This window comes from Electrophorus electricus, chromosome 7 (assembly GCF_013358815.1).
Source record: "Electrophorus electricus isolate fEleEle1 chromosome 7, fEleEle1.pri, whole genome shotgun sequence".
In the NCBI taxonomy this organism is placed as follows: domain Eukaryota; kingdom Metazoa; phylum Chordata; class Actinopteri; order Gymnotiformes; family Gymnotidae; genus Electrophorus; species Electrophorus electricus.
The window spans coordinates 18,983,764-19,000,469 of NC_049541.1; the positions used below are offsets into that span (position 1 = coordinate 18,983,764).

A 16,706-nucleotide genomic window follows, 5' to 3' on the forward strand; every position below is an offset into this window, starting at 1 on the left:
GCAAGACATGTTTTCTGCCTGGGATGACAGTCCTTTCACCTTGGACCTTTTTATCAGTGGTGCACTTCAGTGCTCGCGCTCGCTCTCTCACACATTTCAAACAGTCTTATCTCTTCATAAACTATAAACACATTCATATGTAGACTACTCATTGATTTCTAACTATTCTTGGTATGTTTGAAGTTGCTGGTATAATCTTAATCTTCGAGCCAGTATCCAATACCCTGTAAGCTAAAGGCCTCCCACTGGACCACAACGATCGGTTTGCTTTTTTTTGCTGGCAGTTTCAACTCTGCCATTTGCCTCTGAGCTGGGACGCTTTCTTCCGTCATGCAAGGCAAACATCGTCAATAGGTGGATGATGGATGACTTCCAGTAAAACAAGTTGTGACTTTTTAAAATTGTAAAATTCCGCATGAGGAAAAAAACCCATTTATTTTGCCTATCTGCCATCTGTCTCCGTACTGACTGAAGGAGACGGCTCACGATAAAAAGCCGACTTGCCAGCACAGCGTTCTGTTAGAGCACATTAGGTACCTCTGTGTGTGTTGGGTGTGTGAGAGAGAATTGCTTATACCGCTCTCCCAAGACCACAGTGTAAAGCACTCAAAGTTTATTAAAGCGTTAGCTGAATGGCATTAGGGAAGAGAGAGAGAAAAAGCAATTAGACGTATTTCAACAAGGGCTCTTTACAGGCCAAAATACACAACATTACAAAACAGAAAGTAGAAAACAGCACTGGTTCTTATCCTCCACAGCATCTATGGTAACAGGGGAGGGAGACAACTGTGCTCCCGTGTGTGTGTGTGTGTGTGGGGCTCACTCTGCCTCCCTCTATTGGCTAAATGCTGGATGTGGTCATGTCTGACTAAGACAACAAAAGAACAAAACTGTTGTGTTGAATGAGTGAAGCCCAGTTCTCTGTGGACAAACTGCTCTACTTTCAACTCCTGAGCAGAGTGCACTGAACCTTAATTGGGACATTTGTGAATTTGTCACCTGGGTGGTGGTGGTGGTGGTGGGGTTGGAAGAACATTGTTGCACAGGTTTGTCTGACCGCACCATGCAAAAGCGAAAACAGTGCTCATCACACAAATGTTTATAACCTTACAGTCATTAGACTACTAATGAATGGTTTGAACTTTGAGGCAGATAATGTTTCTCTGAGACTCAGCTCTTTGCAATTTTGTTTGTGGGATTGATGGCTAATATGAGCTTAATCATATCTATATGCGTAACATTTTGTCATGTTTGTGTATGCAAATAAAAAGAGTAACTGAAGCATGATATTGGGAGCAGAGTTCGTGGCAAAGACTTCTTCCTGCGTTTGAAGTGTACACGTATGTGAAACCTAAAGGGACAGGTCAACTTGAGGTTGTGGAGGACTGTCCAGATGTGTTCGGATTGGTTCGGACATGGGAAATGTCCGACGCTCAGGCAAGCAGCTGAGAGTTCCTGCCCCTTTGTCCGCGCCAGGTGTCTCCAGCAGGGACGCCGGGCCGCTATCCCCACACCCATCTCTCTGCCTGAGAGGACTTGAGTTGGACCGACTCGCTGTTCTCTCCTTCCACCTGCTTCTGAACACACAATGCAGCGCGACATCAGGAGGTCGCGTCCCTGAGAGCTTATAAACCTGCCGCACACGCTGGCTGAGCTCAAGAGTCGAGTTTGTGCTCAAATATCCACATGATTTCCAATCAAACGAGTTTCATTTCAGTTTAGCTTCCAATGGTTCAACTGCACAAAAACTAATTTATCTGTATGCAACATCCAGAACTTCCCACTTGGTGATATTTGAAGTGAAAAATGCCCCTGAGTTATAGCTACAAACTAATGTATATTAATGTGCTCTCTAACCTTGCTGGCAATGGCCTTCAGTTTGCCCAGTAGTGACGGAGTGCTGGAATACACGACATCATCTTCGTTCTCTTCTCCTTCTCCTTCCGCCAGCGCGCAACTGTCTGCTGCTGGCAATTCGCATTCCTTATTGGCCGACATCACGAGGCGGGAGTACTTGTACTCCAGCCTATTGGAGAGGAGGGTTAAAAAAAAAAAATCAATCACCTTCTACTTTCGTCAGTTATAATTGGTCTTGGACCTTGATTGATGCAGGGTTATTCACCTCTTGTTTTTCTTCCAGAAGTAACATGTGAGAGAAATGAGAAGGACAGCCATGAATGCTCCGCCCCCTATTCCAACCTTCAGCCATAGGGGAACTGCTTCACAGGGGGCGGAGCTCTTCTCAGGGAGCGACACCCCTTCAGTGCAAAGCTTTGGCTCGTTCCACACATACAGGGTGTCCTAACGCAGAATGAGAGAAACGAGGGAGCAGCAAAAAACTAAACATTATTCATATGACCTCATGTTAACCCACTGTCTTTTGTGTATTGAGATGTTTATCAGCGCTGTGTGGGTGACCTGTTGCTTTAAGAGGGAGGGAACTCGGCTACCTGCGTGCCTCCCTTGCATGCACCCTCGATGGCGTGGTAGTCTGCGTCTGTGCAAATGGGACACGCGCTGGAACTCTCCCACAAGAAGTAAAACGCACAGCCATCACACGTGCCTGCCGGACACTTACTGAAAACATATGCAAGACACGTTTATAGTTACACGCTACATGGCGTCTACGTGGCCGTGTTTACGGTAGCATGCACGCGCACATACACACCTTGATACGGTGAGGTCTCCACGCTCTCCTTTCTCAAGACTGCAGCGCAGTGTGATGACCGCAGTACGCCCCCGTTCACAGCAAGACGTCACCTGTGGAGAGCTTAGACAGAAAGAGTAGAACACACTCCAAATGAGCCCAGTGAACACGCCACTGGCACACGCAGCTGGCACACACATTCCCTCACACTCAGGATTTCACTTAAGCTTCGTTAGGAGGTTCTTGTCATGTCCTGTTATAAATGAAACAACTAACAACGGACACGTAAATAATGTCGTTTTATAAAACGGCTTCCATATCATGGATAAAAAAAATTTGCTATATGAAACAATAATCTAAATAATATTTTAAAAACTCAGAATGGCTTTTATTCTGCAACAAACCGATAAAAGAAGTGGATGTCTGGAACACTCTCGGAGGTTTCAGGGAAGAGGTCGGCTCTAACGTTCACTCCATTCAGAGCAGTGTCCACCGTGGCTCCTGAGAGACACAGAGACAGACGGAGACGAAGACTCCGCAGGTGTTAACGGATGAGGATGAGGATTAGGTCAGGTTTGAAAGGATGGAGGTGCTGGATATTGCAGCAGGGCTGTCCTGTGGTGCCAAACCTGCCTTCATCTCTTCACCTCAGTCAAATCTGCTCAAACGCCTCGTTACATATGACTCCATTTACTATTTCGTACTATGAAACATCAACTCATTGTTATTCAGAATCTCCGGAGGAAATTATTAAACTAAAAATGACATATAAATATGTGTACAGCAATGGATTATGGAAGAACAACATTCAAAATCAAACAGGACAGATGCTACAAGCACAGACGCAAACATTTGCTTTTTATTATTATTGTTGTTTTTGTTGTTTGTTTTAGTGATGCATTTTGTGAACTAAAATGAAGATGATGTATTTATATTCTGTGCTATTATTCCATTATAGACTGGTGTGTCACAATTTAATACTGCATGTCACGGAAGGCACACCGAATCTGTGGGTGTCGGCTATGCTAATGAAGGCCACAGCTCACCAAGGAAGGTATCAGCCAGGCTAATGGACTGGGACGAAAGGGCCATCCTGAAGCCCCGCCCATCAGCTGGGATGATGGTTGATTGGCAGACGAAAGACTCCACGTAATTGCTGAGGCTAGCCGACTCGCTCCTCAGGTCCTTGGTGGACAAATCTGTGACGTTGTCCGTGCACACGGCCACCTTCCTCCCCTGCAGTGCGCACAAGATGGTGAAGTGTCACACTTGTGTATGTACGTCACATTCACCTTGTGTTTGTATGGTGACAGCGAAACAGTACAGTGGGTATTTTTTGGCAGGTACCATTATAATAAATTAAGTAATTCCTAATATTTCTTTTTGATTAGGAGTGTAGTAATATTCAGTTATTGCCTTTAAAACATGGTAGAGTGGTAGATCCTCATAAGGGCATTAACAGAGTAGCCTGTGTGTGTGTGTGTGTGTGTGTGTGTGTGTGTACCTCAGCTCCACACAGACTGATGTTGAACTGGTGGTAATATTTGGTTCCCTTCGAGGTGAAACTTGGTCCATTCATGATGGATCCCACTGCACTCAAGGCACTGAGATCATAGGTCAGAGTTCGGTTCTGGTCCGTATGGGAGAAGGAACAATCGCTGAAACAGGCAGTGTGTTCCTGCAAACACACACACACACACACACACACACACACATTTACCATACAGTTTGATATCCATTGCCACCTTGAAGTCGCATCATTGCACACACACACACACACACATTTACCATACAGTTTGATATCCATTGCCACCTTGAAGTCGCATCATTGCGCACACACACACACACCTTATTGCTCCTGCTGCCGGGCCCACACGGTTGGCAGGCCTCCTGGCTGTAGATGTGGTGACCGGACAGGAAAGTGTCAGGTGGGCACTCCTGGCACTGCTTGGTGTCCTTGTCTATGAAGTGGCCGGGGGGACATGGCACGCAGGATGACCCGCCCTCCTGACTCACCAGGGCGCAGGCGTGGCAGGATGAAGCTGTACCATCTATGGCGTTGGTGACCGTGATGGAGTAGATCTTTACGATGTCATTAACATAGCGACGAACCTGTGAGAGAGAGAAGGAGAATGATCTGATCATCTGTGGTTAATGGTTCTAATGAGAGAGCATGGTCTTGGTCCTGGTGTGGATGTTTACGTGTGCGTGTATAGAATGGGACTCTGAGTTATGAAGACATGTCCGTGCTTACATCCGAAGGCTTGCTGGTGCGTTGGAAAGCCCAGGTATAAGACACGGACGCGTTCTTCGTCATGATGTGTGTGTACGCTCGTCTGCTTTTGGTGCCCTCCCATGACTCCACCACATTTGTGCTCTTCCTGTTCACGTCCTGCAGCCAAACCACCCCGAGTCAAACACACACTGACAGGAAAGACCGATGATCTGGCACACTGATCCATTTATCAGTGGGAGCCAGACCTGGAAACCCATTCTTTACTTCTACAGACATGTTACGGACCTTAGGGTGTCACTCTGGTTACCTAGGCTGCCATAACTACAGTGATATTACATTGGGCACATAAACATACACACACACACACACACACAAACACACACATGCACACAATGTGCAATAAGCTTGCCATCATAAAGTAGAGTTCGCAGTCTGCACTGCAGATGGTCTCGAAGATGAACGTGATCCGTCCAAACTCTCCGGCTGTCACCCCCGCCAGGGAGGTGGGAAGCCTGCCAACGAGCCAGTGAGAGCAGCACCGTGAGAGCCTGCTGCTACACCTTCTACACCTACTGCTACACCAACACCCCACAGCAGCTGGCCTCTGGGGTTTAATCAACTGGTCAGCTCATGTTGAGAAAATGACAGTGTTTTAATGTGTTGTGTTCACTAGAGGATGCAGACTCACTTAAACCCGGACACTCTTAGAGTCAGGATGAGATAGTCATTGTCAGAGCCTCCGACTCCACTGCGGATGTGGTCCCCGGCTACGTCCCAACCTGAACACACACACTCATATGCATCCGCTCTGGAGCCAGTAAGGCGGTGGTAATGTGGCGTACCATAGGCTAAGTCTTCCTTCTTACCATTCATGTCATCACACTTGGAGTTGGCCACGTTGAAGCAGGATGTCTTGATGTTGCGGGGTAAAACATTCCACCACTTGTACTCGTAAGCCAGCGATGGCTCTGTTCCTCCAGGACACACCTGACACTCTGGCCAGAAATACAGGGCCATCCATCAGACACTTATCTCACAGGAGTTAATGAGCAGAACTGTTGCAGCTTCCTTTGGGGTGTGTGTGTGTCATCTATGTGTCCAACCACGTTGGAGCAAAGAGCACGTTTAGAATTCCTACACTATATTGACACACTATTAATGTATTAAAATTAAATGTTCTTGAACACACAGCTGCGGATGTTATGTCTCGGCACCTGTGGTGCCGTTGGAGTACGTCCCAGGTGGGCAGGGCAAACAGGTGGACGAGCTGTGTGTGTAGAAGCCTGGGTTACAGGGGGGGCAGTCCTCCTTCTCTCCTGACGGGGGCAGTGTTACCGCTCCGGTGACGCCGTCTTCCACACACACCTTTGGTTCCACCCACCGATACAACACCTGAGTCTGAAATTTTTCCATAGCATTCAAAGCATTATTATGCTGATGCAGGAAGAGAGTGGTATGTGCTTCTCTGGGTTTGATTACGCATGTCTTACTTTGCCACTGCTGTCACAGGCCGTGTGAATCTGAAAGTAATCTTTGTCTGAGCACAGAGGCCTGTCCTTACACTCTGACCAGCCTTCCTCTGATGGCATAGAAAGAGCAGTGTCATGGGTTCTGGATTGCTTTCACTACAAGGGATATATGTAGAAGTGTATATGTGTGTGTGTGTGTGTGTACCGGAGTACTTTGTCTCTGGGCAGGGGGTGCATGAGCTAGCTCCTTTGCCCGAGTAGGTGTTCCTTGGGCAGAGATCACAGGAGGAGGAGCCTGGAGTTTTACTGAAGGTTCCAGGTCTGCAAGGGAAACACTCAGACGTGTATGCCACACCTGCAAACACCACACACACACACAAATAATACTCATTCAAATAACCTCGGCTATTGCCAACTTTTCAAATTTACCCTTTAGTGCCTTAAAAAAATAGACTTTAAGCCAGTTTGTCTTTCATACCTTCGATCTGAATGTTTTTCAGCAGCACAGGCTTCACTGGTTTGCCTCCCAGTAGTATACCTGTGGTCCTCCAGTACAGGATATTAGTGCCCGACTTCAGATTCACCTACAGATGGCGAAGGGATCAACACACACATAACCATAAACAACAAGTCACACGTGCATGCTAACTAGTTAAAGACGGCTCAGCACTTCTGACACCCATAACGTAAAAAGACCCTCAGAGACCCTCTGAGCACTCACTGACCGTATGCGTTCCCCATTCACCATTAGATGTGAGCTTGATCCACTTCTGGTCTGCCGTCTGGTCCATTTCCTGGCACTGGTCATTCTGAATCTGGATCAAGGAAGTAGAACTACTTAATTAGATCTTTAATTGAGGCCTACCTACACTAGCCTACACTATCTACACTAACTGGGCATTGTTGAGGAAACAGTAGTTGGACTCACAAAGAACTCAAAGAAGACGTTGTTGTCGACATATTGGTAGTCGAAGGAGACAGAGCCCTGTTTCATCAAGTGGACTGCATAGACAAGTGAAACCGTGCACTCATCCCGATTAGACTCCAAGTGAGTGCCCTGCGGTGTCCAAGACGAACTGTACACACACACACACACACATGTGCACGCACACACACATGCAGGCACATACAATGGTGAGGAATGGAACTTCACTGGGAGCAGAAGTGTTAGCAGTGCAGAGTAGTGTTTCTGGGTCATGTTAGGGTGACGCACTTATTGCAGGAGAGACTCTCATCTCCGGCTCCCTCGGGCTCCATGTATGTGGCCAGACTGCTGAACCCAGTGGGGATGGAGTCCCATTGGTCAAAGCGGACGCCGCTGCCAAGAGAGTAGGATCCAGCGGCACAAGCCGTGCACTGCTGAGAGGACATCTCCAAAAACTCTCCTGTTTCACAGGAGAATGCTGGAACACACACACACACACACACACACACACACACACACACAGAGAAACCGGCTCACTGTATGAGCTACAGCTTAGTAATGTATAGTACATCAGACTGATTTATTTAATGCAGGACTGGTGAAGCACAGGAGCACACGCTTAATTAATTGCTACTGTAAAACTGGCCAGGCTCCATGCCACATTCTCTCAAACATATACATATTCACATGCATGTACATGCACACACATGCTCACATACTCGTATATGCATGACTAGACACACACACACACACACACACACACACAATCCCAAGACATGCCATGACTTACTGCAGTCAGTTCCTCTGACTGGCTCAGGCAGTCCCCTGCAGCTGGCCTGTCTGTGAGGTATGGCCACCCTCCAACGTGAGCTGGTGCTGTCACACTCTGTGTACTCAAAGTAGTAGTCTGTCTGGGACACACACACACACACCCACACAACAATGTTCACAGGCTACACGAAAGACAGTGAACATCTGTGCCCAGTCACAGCACAGCACAGAACCATCTAAACGATTCATTATATAAATGAATCCATTTCAGCCTTTCCCTCCCATGCTGTGTTTATAGATACCAGGAGTAAAATTTTGGCCAGTGCAGCTGTTCATTCAGTAGTGAAAGAACGGATCATTTACCTGAAAAAGCAGGAGAGTTTGATAAAGCAGGGCAGTTGGCCAGATTACCCGTTACTCATGACTGTCCTGCAGGGACGCGCTTTATCTTCTATTGGACATTCTTGTTTTTGGCCTGAGCACACTAATTGAGCTTTCTGAACGACTATGCCATTGCACACACACACACGTGCACTCACACACACGTGCACTCACACCCGCTCTTTGAGAGCAGGAGGAGAACAGTGGGGCTCTCTGACTTCTGTTCCTTTGTAGTCACCAGGGAGATCATAGAGAGTCATGTGACTGTTGTCATGACAATTGCTCATGTCTGTCAGGAAATGTGAATAATAATGAATTGGAGCCTGACTTATACTGATAACAGTCCAATGGGAATAATTCGCATGGCACTCTGCGTGTATGTGTGCGTGCGCATGCGCGTGTGTGTGTGTGTGTGTGTGTGTGTGTGTGTGTGTGTACATATGTGTGCATGGTGAGAAAGTGAATCTCTGTCATGCTAATCAGTAGTCCTTCCTCTAAAAGACACTGGAAATAAATTGTACTCTGTAAGACCCACCAGCACTTCCAGTACCAACAGGGCTAAGTGACAAAAACCAATTTGCAACCTGTCTCCCTGCGAGTTCATAAATGACCGCTGTGGTTTAGAATGTTGACTGAGATATATGAACATGGTGCTCTTACACAAACAGTTTTGAAATTAATATTTCAAAATGGAGTTTGTTGTATTTCAATTAGTGTAGAAGTGGCCACAGAAGTAATTGTCATTGTATTTGTAACATGATAACGAACGGTTCATAGATGACAAGTGCAGTCGTTAATCGTGTGTAACAAAGCTGAGCAACAGCGCACTTCTGAAGGTCTTTCTGCAGTGACATGCAAGCGCTAAGCCCGGGGCCACTGTCTGGGGAGTGTTTGTTACGGCACACATGAGAAGCTGAGTAGTGCCCCTGCTGCATAAGCCCTATCCATCACACACAACTGTGTGTGCGTGTGTCTGTGCGTTTGTGTGTGAAGGTGCTTAGGAGTGTGTGTGTGTTTGTAAAAGAAAGTGAAAGAGACAGCAAACACTGTTAATGAGATGTTGAAATGGCTCTGGCGTCTAACAGCAATTACATCTGACCTCACGGTGTGACAGGAGTGGTCACAGTTAACTCACTTTACACACTCAGACAACAGAAGTGAGAGCATATCCATTTCTTTCTTAACTCAACCATGAACCATACTACGAACAGCTGCTTCAAACAGTCCTATTAATATCTGAATATGTGTGATAATCTTTTTATTAATGGCACTGTTGATCACCTTGATATCCTCACTGACCAGGGTACAGATGTTTAGCTTATTCTGACACTACACACTAGCATGTTCAGGCGGCGTCAATAAAACCTGTTTTCATTAGTGTGTTGTGTGCTCAGATTTTGTGTGATTGGTCATCTGCCCTCCGTCATCATACGATAAGATCCTCGTTTAATATGTTTCCCTAGTATTTAATCTAACAGCAGTATACCACATATATTCCCATGTCTATTTTCAGCAGAAACACAAAACCTTCATAAAAGTACATCATGCGTATAGGATCTACCACATTTTAATTTTTGCAAGCTAATGTTATTTTGATCTGCTCCTAATTTCAGCCAGCAGGCCTAGAATTACAGACGATGTTTTTTGTTTTGTTTTTTTACAACCAAAACGAGTTTAGTGCGTATTTAAATATGCGATTGTGTGCAATAATACTGACAGCATAATGGCAAATGTGTTGTTTGACAAAGGCAAAACACTGACTATAATAATCACGGACTATAACGGCGACCGTGTCCGCTCGCCTTTGTCGCGCGCTTACCTCTTGACACAGGGGCAGGTTGCCTGACGCGTGCAGCCACGGGAGAGCGCAGAGGAGAAGCGTCGCAGCGCGCACGAGGAGACGCACGAGCCATCGCGTTCTCTTCTCCATTTTCTGAGAAATAGAAGAAAAACGGGGGGCTGCTCGGGACCAGACCTAACGCCCCATCAGCTACGTGGGAGTCGCGCAGCTCGCTACGACAGCGCGCTCTTGTCTTCTCGGTATTAGAGCTCTCTGACGTCACTAGATTCAGGTCTCTCCGCCTTGGTGGCAATGGAAATGACGATCATTTCGTCGCTGACTATAACATATAATAGGAAATAATTCGTCTTATGAAGTTCCTTCATAATGCATAAAATGACAAAGTGGTCCCAAATTTTGGATGTTTAAATTACCACGTCAGATGACAAACGTGTTTTTCGTTTCTTAGAGAAATATTATTTGAGGTTTACATTTATATTGGCGTTTACTGATTTACTTCTAAATTATAGATGTCCTTTAACTGATGTTCACAGACACCATTAAAGTCTCAATGGCTTAAATACAGTGCATTTTAGTAAATGTTTGACTCCCTTATACTTTACCCCTCATCCATATATAAACTAAGTTCCCTCTTGTGTTTATACCAATAAAGTGCAATAGATCTACCCTTCGGCTATTTATAGATAACTGGCCAAAGCTAAATTTATACTAAAATCTGTCTTTTTTCACCACATCATTCTATGTTGCCTTTAGATTATTTGTCTTGGTTAGTCATGTTTTTACTTTTATGAAACATGGTGTTATGCTAAGAATAAAAAGATGGCCTCTGGTAAACACCAGAGAATCAAACTCTTTAAACAGAGCACTTTTAAGTGTGCTACATGCAGATCTGAGACACTGCACTTACAGACTGGAGCTGCCTTTCTTTCTCCAAGCTTAGAAATGAAATACACTTTGAAATAAATGTTTAATTTATTATTTAATGACTAAGAGTGATAAAATAGAAAGATATGAAAAAAAGAGAGAAGCTTCGCTTCTATGTCGCCTCGCTCCTCTACCTTCTCTATTACACTACTGTACTGCCCTACAGGAGGAAGTATAAGTGATAGTCCTTCTCTATTACACTACTGTACTGCCCTACAGGAGGAGTATAGGTGGTGATACCTATTACGTTGCTGTACTGCCCTACAGGAGGGAGTATAGACGATAGCCTGTAAGTGTCGGTGCCAAGCCGAGGCCCCCTCTGGCCACCAGAGGGAGGTCTCGAGTCAGGCACGCCACTAATCAAGCTTAACGCCCAACAGCTGGGCTAGGCCTACATAAGCCCAGTGAGCCAGTCACTCAGTGCTGGGTCTTTGCCAAAGTTCTGAGCCAAGCTCCTAGCTGGTAACGTTGGGTATTGAGGTCTGTGAGCTCTTGTGCTACACCTCACTTCTGCGCTGCAAGGGTGTCTAGTTTTCCCCCTCAAATCTGTCTCCTTCCTAAGGTTTAATTTTGGTTTGGTTTTCCCCAGGGCATTAGGGCTGCCATCCTTCCCGTGGCGTCCTTGGTTCTCCCTTTTCCCACACTCGGCGTGGTGTTTAGTTTTTCTCTCCCTCTAGTTTTGTTGTCCTCCATTCCTTTGAAGAGCGATATACACACAGGTTGTTTTATGACCGCCGCAGTCTAGCGGGAGCTTGTTCAACAAAACGGCTAGGGTTCAACTCCCCACCTTTGGTTATTTACTTTTCTTGTTGGGCCACTCCGGTCTGGGAGCACCAAACAGACATATGTTCCACTGCGGCAGAGTTTGCTGCTGCGGTTAGCAGACTTTTGACCGTCCAGTCACTGGTTCCTTAATATACGCCAGAAAGAAAGAGCAGTGGCTGATTATGCAATCAAATGCTGCATTATGGCGGCCAAGAGTAGACGGAACCCCACATCGCTTTCCATCAGGGCCTCAGCGAGGAGCTTAAGGACAACCTGGTCCACCGTGATACTCCCGCCTCTCTCAATGGCCTGATTGACCTGGTGTTGCGTATTGTCAACTGCATACGGGAGAGGCATAGAGCATGGGGACCAGAGATCAGTCGAGGCTCCTCGCACCCTTAGCCCCGTTCATGTGCCTGACAAACAGGGAGAGTCTGGATCCCAGCCAATGCAGCTCGGACACACACCCCTTTCCCGAAGTGAGTGCGACGCTCGGATGCGGGAGGTGAATTGTCTGTACTGTGGAAGCTCAGGTCATCTCCACCCAGCTTGTCCCGAGCTCTGGGGAAAAGACAATGTCCATCAGGGGAGGGAGGACCTCTGATGGACTCAACCTGTCCTCCCTGAGCTCAAGGGTTGTTCCTCAGTACCACAATGGGTTGAGAAATGTCTGAAACACATCTCCAGGCATTTGTGGACTCAGGAGTGGCGGGCAACTTTCTCGACGCTGGGTTGGCCAACAAGTTAGCCCTGCCACTGGTCCCACTGGAGGAACCCCTACCCAATGCTGCCATCAATGGCCGGTCCCTTGCACAAGGGGATGTTAGCCATCAGACCCACCCAGTCAGCCCACACACTGAACATATTGCACTGTTTATTATCCATGCTCCTGATTTGCAACTGATTTTGGGGTACCCCTGGTTTCAGAGACATAGCCCTCAGGTAGACTGGCTGAGCCGGTTGGTGCTGTCTTGGGGTTCGATATGTCAGACATCCTGCCTGCAGCCACCCAAACCTTTGTCTGGGGCCGGTCACAATCCCAATGGTCCAGACCTGTTTCGAGTCCCCCAAGAATACTGGGACTTTAGGGAGGCATTTAGCAAACAGAAGGCCCAACTATTACCACCCCACCTGCCATATGACATGGCCATAAACCTCCTCCCAGGCTCCAGCCCCCTTAGAGGTCACTTAGTCTCCCTTTCGGGGCCCAAACATCAGGCAACGGATGAATATATTCAGGAAGTCTTAGCCCTAGAGTTCCTCCGGCCATCGCCATCTGCTTCCCTGGCTGGCATGGAGTTTTTCTTTGGCGGGAAGAAAGACGGTGGATTATGCCCCTGTATAGACTACTGGGTCCTTAATAAAATGACTGTCAAGGACCATTATCCATTGCCCCTCATGACCTCAGCATTTGAGGCACTGCAGTAGGCCTCCATTTTTACTAAACTGGACCTGCGCAGCGCCTACAACCTAGTGAGAATCTGAAAGGGAAGACAGCATTCATCACCCCCTCTGGGTGCTATGAATACCTAGTTATGCCATTTGGGTTGATGAATGCACCTGCCATCTTCCAACAGTACATCAACGAGGTCCTAAGGGAAACTCTTGACAAATATGTGTTTGTCTACTTGGACAACATCTTAATATACAGCTAAATGGTAGAGGAACATGTTATCCATGTTAGGTGGGTCCTCCAGCATCTACTTGAGAATCAACTCTTCGTCAAGCTGGATAAGTCAGTATTTCATGGACGACATCTTAATATACAGCTAAACGATAGACGAACATGTTATCCATGTTAGGCGGGTCCTCCAGCTTCTACTCAAAAACCACTTCTTCATCAAGTTGGATAAGTCAGTATTCCATGCCCATACCATCCCATACCATCTCCTTTTTGGGATTTGTCGTCTCCCACAACAAGTTGCGCATGGACCCTGCCAAGGTATGGGCTATAGAGAACTGGCCTAGACCCAGCTCAGTGTGTCTGGTCCAATGCTTCCTGGGCTTCACGAATTTTTACCACAGGTTCGTTAGGAACTTTAGCGCAGTTGCAGCCCCACTGAACGCATTGACCAGGAAGGCGTCTGGTCGGTTCTGCTGGTCCACCAAAGCCCAGCAGGCATTCGAAGAACTGAAGTGTTGTCTGATCAAGGCTCCCATTCTTCAGCTCCCTGATGCTGAGCTTTCATTTATCATTGAGGTGGATGCATCTGAGGTGGGCATTGGTGCAGTTCTGTACCAATGGTCAAGAGAGGACAAAAAACTGCATCCCTGTGCCTACTTCTCTGGGTGTCTGTCCCCAGCAGAACAGAACTACGATGTGGGTGACTGCAAATTACTGGCGGTCAAGCTTGCGCTCAAGGAGTGGAGGCACTGGCTGGAGGGGGCAAAATACCCCTTCGTGTTCTGAACAGACCATAAAAACTTGGCTTACATACAGCAGGCCAAGGGACTTAATTCGCGCCAGGCCAGATGGGGACTGTTCTTTGCCTGGTTTGATTTTACTTTACCATACCGGTCGGGCACTAAGAACATTAAACTTGATGCCCTCTCCCACCTTCTGCTCCACCCTCAACTCTACGATGTGCCACATCGTAGCGCCAATCCAGTGGGGGTTGAGAAGGCAGTACATCAGGCTCTCCTTGCTGAACCAGACACAGGTGAAGGCCCACCGGGACGGTTGTACGTACCTAAGACAGCTAGAGCTCAGGTCCTTGAACGGGGACATGCAGCCCCCTTTTAGGCACACCCAGGACTCACACGGACGCTTGAGTTTCTCCATCGGTGGTTTTGGTGGCCACGCATGGAACCCGATGTCCAAGCATTTGTGAACTCCTCTCACACCTGTACTCAGTGCAAGGACCCCAGGACAAGGCCCGCTGGTCTGTTGCACCCACTGGCTGTCCCGTTGTGCCCTTGGTCTCATCTGTCACTTGATTTTATCATGGCCTTGCCCCCATCAATGGGCAACACAGTGATTTTGGTGGTCGTCGAAAGGTTCTCCAAGGCCGGCCGCTTCGTTGCACTGCCAAAACTGCTATCTGCAAAGGAGACAGCTAAACAATTACTCACACAGGTTGTCCGTCTTTATGGGCTTTCTAGCGACATCATGTCAGACTGCAAGCCTCAATTCACTAGCTGGTTCTGGGGGGCCTTTTGTCAGTTGTTGGGGGCAGAAGCCAGCTTGTCCTCTGACTTCCATCCCCAATCCAATGGCTAGACCGAGAGGGTTAACCAGGACTTGGAGTGCACCCTCCACAGTCTGGCCTCTTTCTGCCCATGCTTTTGGCCTGAGCACCTATTATTGGTGGAGTTTGCCCACAACACCCTGTGGCACTCCTCTTTGGACATGTCACCATTCAAGTGCCAATTTGGGTGTGCTCCGCCCATGTTTCCTGACCAAGAGGCCGATGTGGGTGTATGGTCTGCGGAGCAGTCAGGTGCTGCCGCTTAGCCTTGTGAAGAGCACGCAGGGCTTTCTTATCTGCTGCTACTGCTCAAAAGCATTACGTTGACACGAGATGCCAACCAGTGCCAACTTATCGGCCAGGATAGCAGGTTTGACTATTGGCCAAGGACCTGCTTCTGTGTGGTTATCCCCGCAAACTCACTCCTTGCTATATTGGGCCGTTCAAAGTCCTTCACCGCATTAACACTTATCACCTTGCCCTTCCACCATCATTGAGGGTCCACCCTACTTTCCACGTGTCTCGCCTTAGGCCTGTATCATGTTCGGTGGGCTCCTCCGACCTGGTGGGTCTGCGCATGGTGGACAGTGCGCCGGCATACACGGTCAAGCATCTCTTCAACGTCCAGTGGGTTCATGGTGGAGTCCAGTATTTGTTGGACTGAGAGGGATATGGGCCCGAGGATCCTGGGTCCCCTCCCGTCACATCCTGGACCGTGAACTCATTTGGGCTTTTTGGCGAGATTGTTCGGCTGGCCTTGGGACGTCAGGAGCTGCACCTTCCTTGGGGGTCCTGTAAGGGTCAGTGCCAGGCCAAGGCCCCCTCTGACCACCAGAGGGACGTCTCGAGTCAGGCACACCACTAATCAGGCTTAATGCCCAACAGCTGGGCTAGGCCTATATAAGCCCAGTGACCCAGTCACTCAGTGCTGGGTCTTTGCCAAAGTTCTGAGCCAAGCTCCTAGCTGGTAACTTCGGGTATTGAGGTCTGTGAGCCCTTGTGCTACACCTCACTTCTGTGCTGTGAGGGTGTCCATGTTTTTATGCGTCCCCTCCCCTGTCCAGTTTTCCCCCTCAAATCTATCTCTTTCCTAAGGCTCCTAAGGCTAAGTTTTGGCTGGGAAGTTTGGTTTTCCCCAGGGCATTGGGGCTGCCATCCTTCTCGTGGTGTCCTTTGTTCTCCTTTTTCCCACACTCGGTGTGGTGTTTAGTTTTTCTTTCCCTCTAGTTTTGTCATACTCCATTCCTTTGAAGAGCAATATATGCGCAGGTCGTTTTATGTCCGCCGCAGTGTAGCAGGAGCTCATTCACTTTTAAAACAAAATGGCCGGGGTTCGACTCTCCACCTTTGGTTATTTAGTTTTCTCGTTTACCTGTTCCACGGTCTAACTGTTCTGCACACAGGTCCACCATTAGACCGTGGTTACTCACCCAGTAGGCTGTCAGTGTCATCACCTACACCTGCTGTACTGCCCTACAGGAGGAGTATAGGCGATTCCCTATTACGTTGCTGTACTGCCCTACAGGAGGAGTAAAGGCGATTCCCTATTACGTTGCTGTACTGCCCTACAGGAGGAGTATAGGCGATTCCCTATTACGT

At 47.7% G+C, this 16,706-nt stretch overlaps 1 protein-coding gene across 2 annotated transcripts; it reads right to left on the reverse strand.

Annotated features, from left to right (window-relative positions):
• Positions 1 to 598: 598 nt before the first annotated feature.
• On the reverse strand, positions 599 to 10,463 carry elapor2 (endosome-lysosome associated apoptosis and autophagy regulator family member 2). Of its 2 annotated transcripts, none has more exons than XM_027021284.2 (22): positions 10,249 to 10,463; positions 8,068 to 8,188; positions 7,566 to 7,755; positions 7,281 to 7,428; positions 7,078 to 7,167; positions 6,831 to 6,936; positions 6,558 to 6,707; positions 6,374 to 6,462; positions 6,098 to 6,281; positions 5,750 to 5,878; positions 5,572 to 5,662; positions 5,293 to 5,395; positions 4,902 to 5,039; positions 4,496 to 4,759; positions 4,152 to 4,325; positions 3,694 to 3,883; positions 3,052 to 3,148; positions 2,669 to 2,770; positions 2,451 to 2,577; positions 2,123 to 2,301; positions 1,858 to 2,026; positions 599 to 1,574 (listed from the first exon to the last, which is right to left on the reverse strand). In XM_027021284.2, the coding sequence occupies exons 1-22, from the start codon at positions 10,357 to 10,359 to the stop codon at positions 1,503 to 1,505; spliced, it is 3,024 nt and encodes a 1,007-aa protein (XP_026877085.2). In that variant the 5' UTR covers positions 10,360 to 10,463; the 3' UTR covers positions 599 to 1,502. The 2 variants fall into 2 exon arrangements, with proteins under 2 accessions (XP_026877085.2, XP_026877084.2); XM_027021283.2 differs by having other exon boundaries at positions 599 to 1,577.
• Positions 10,464 to 16,706: the final 6,243 nt, after the last annotated feature.

Excerpts from the sequence above, each read along its gene's own strand:
- elapor2 (XM_027021283.2), bottom strand. The coding sequence starts at position 10,359 with ATGGAGAAGAGAACGCGATGGCTCGTGCGTCTCCTCGTGCGCGCTGCG. Across the intron at positions 6,282-6,373 it reads CCTGTGACAGCAGTGGCAAA|ACTCAGGTGTTGTATCGGTG; the intron begins GTAAGACATGCG and ends GAAAAATTTCAG. Across the intron at positions 3,149-3,693 it reads CCTGGCTGATACCTTCCTTG|GAGCCACGGTGGACACTGCT; the intron begins GTGAGCTGTGGC and ends TGTGTCTCTCAG.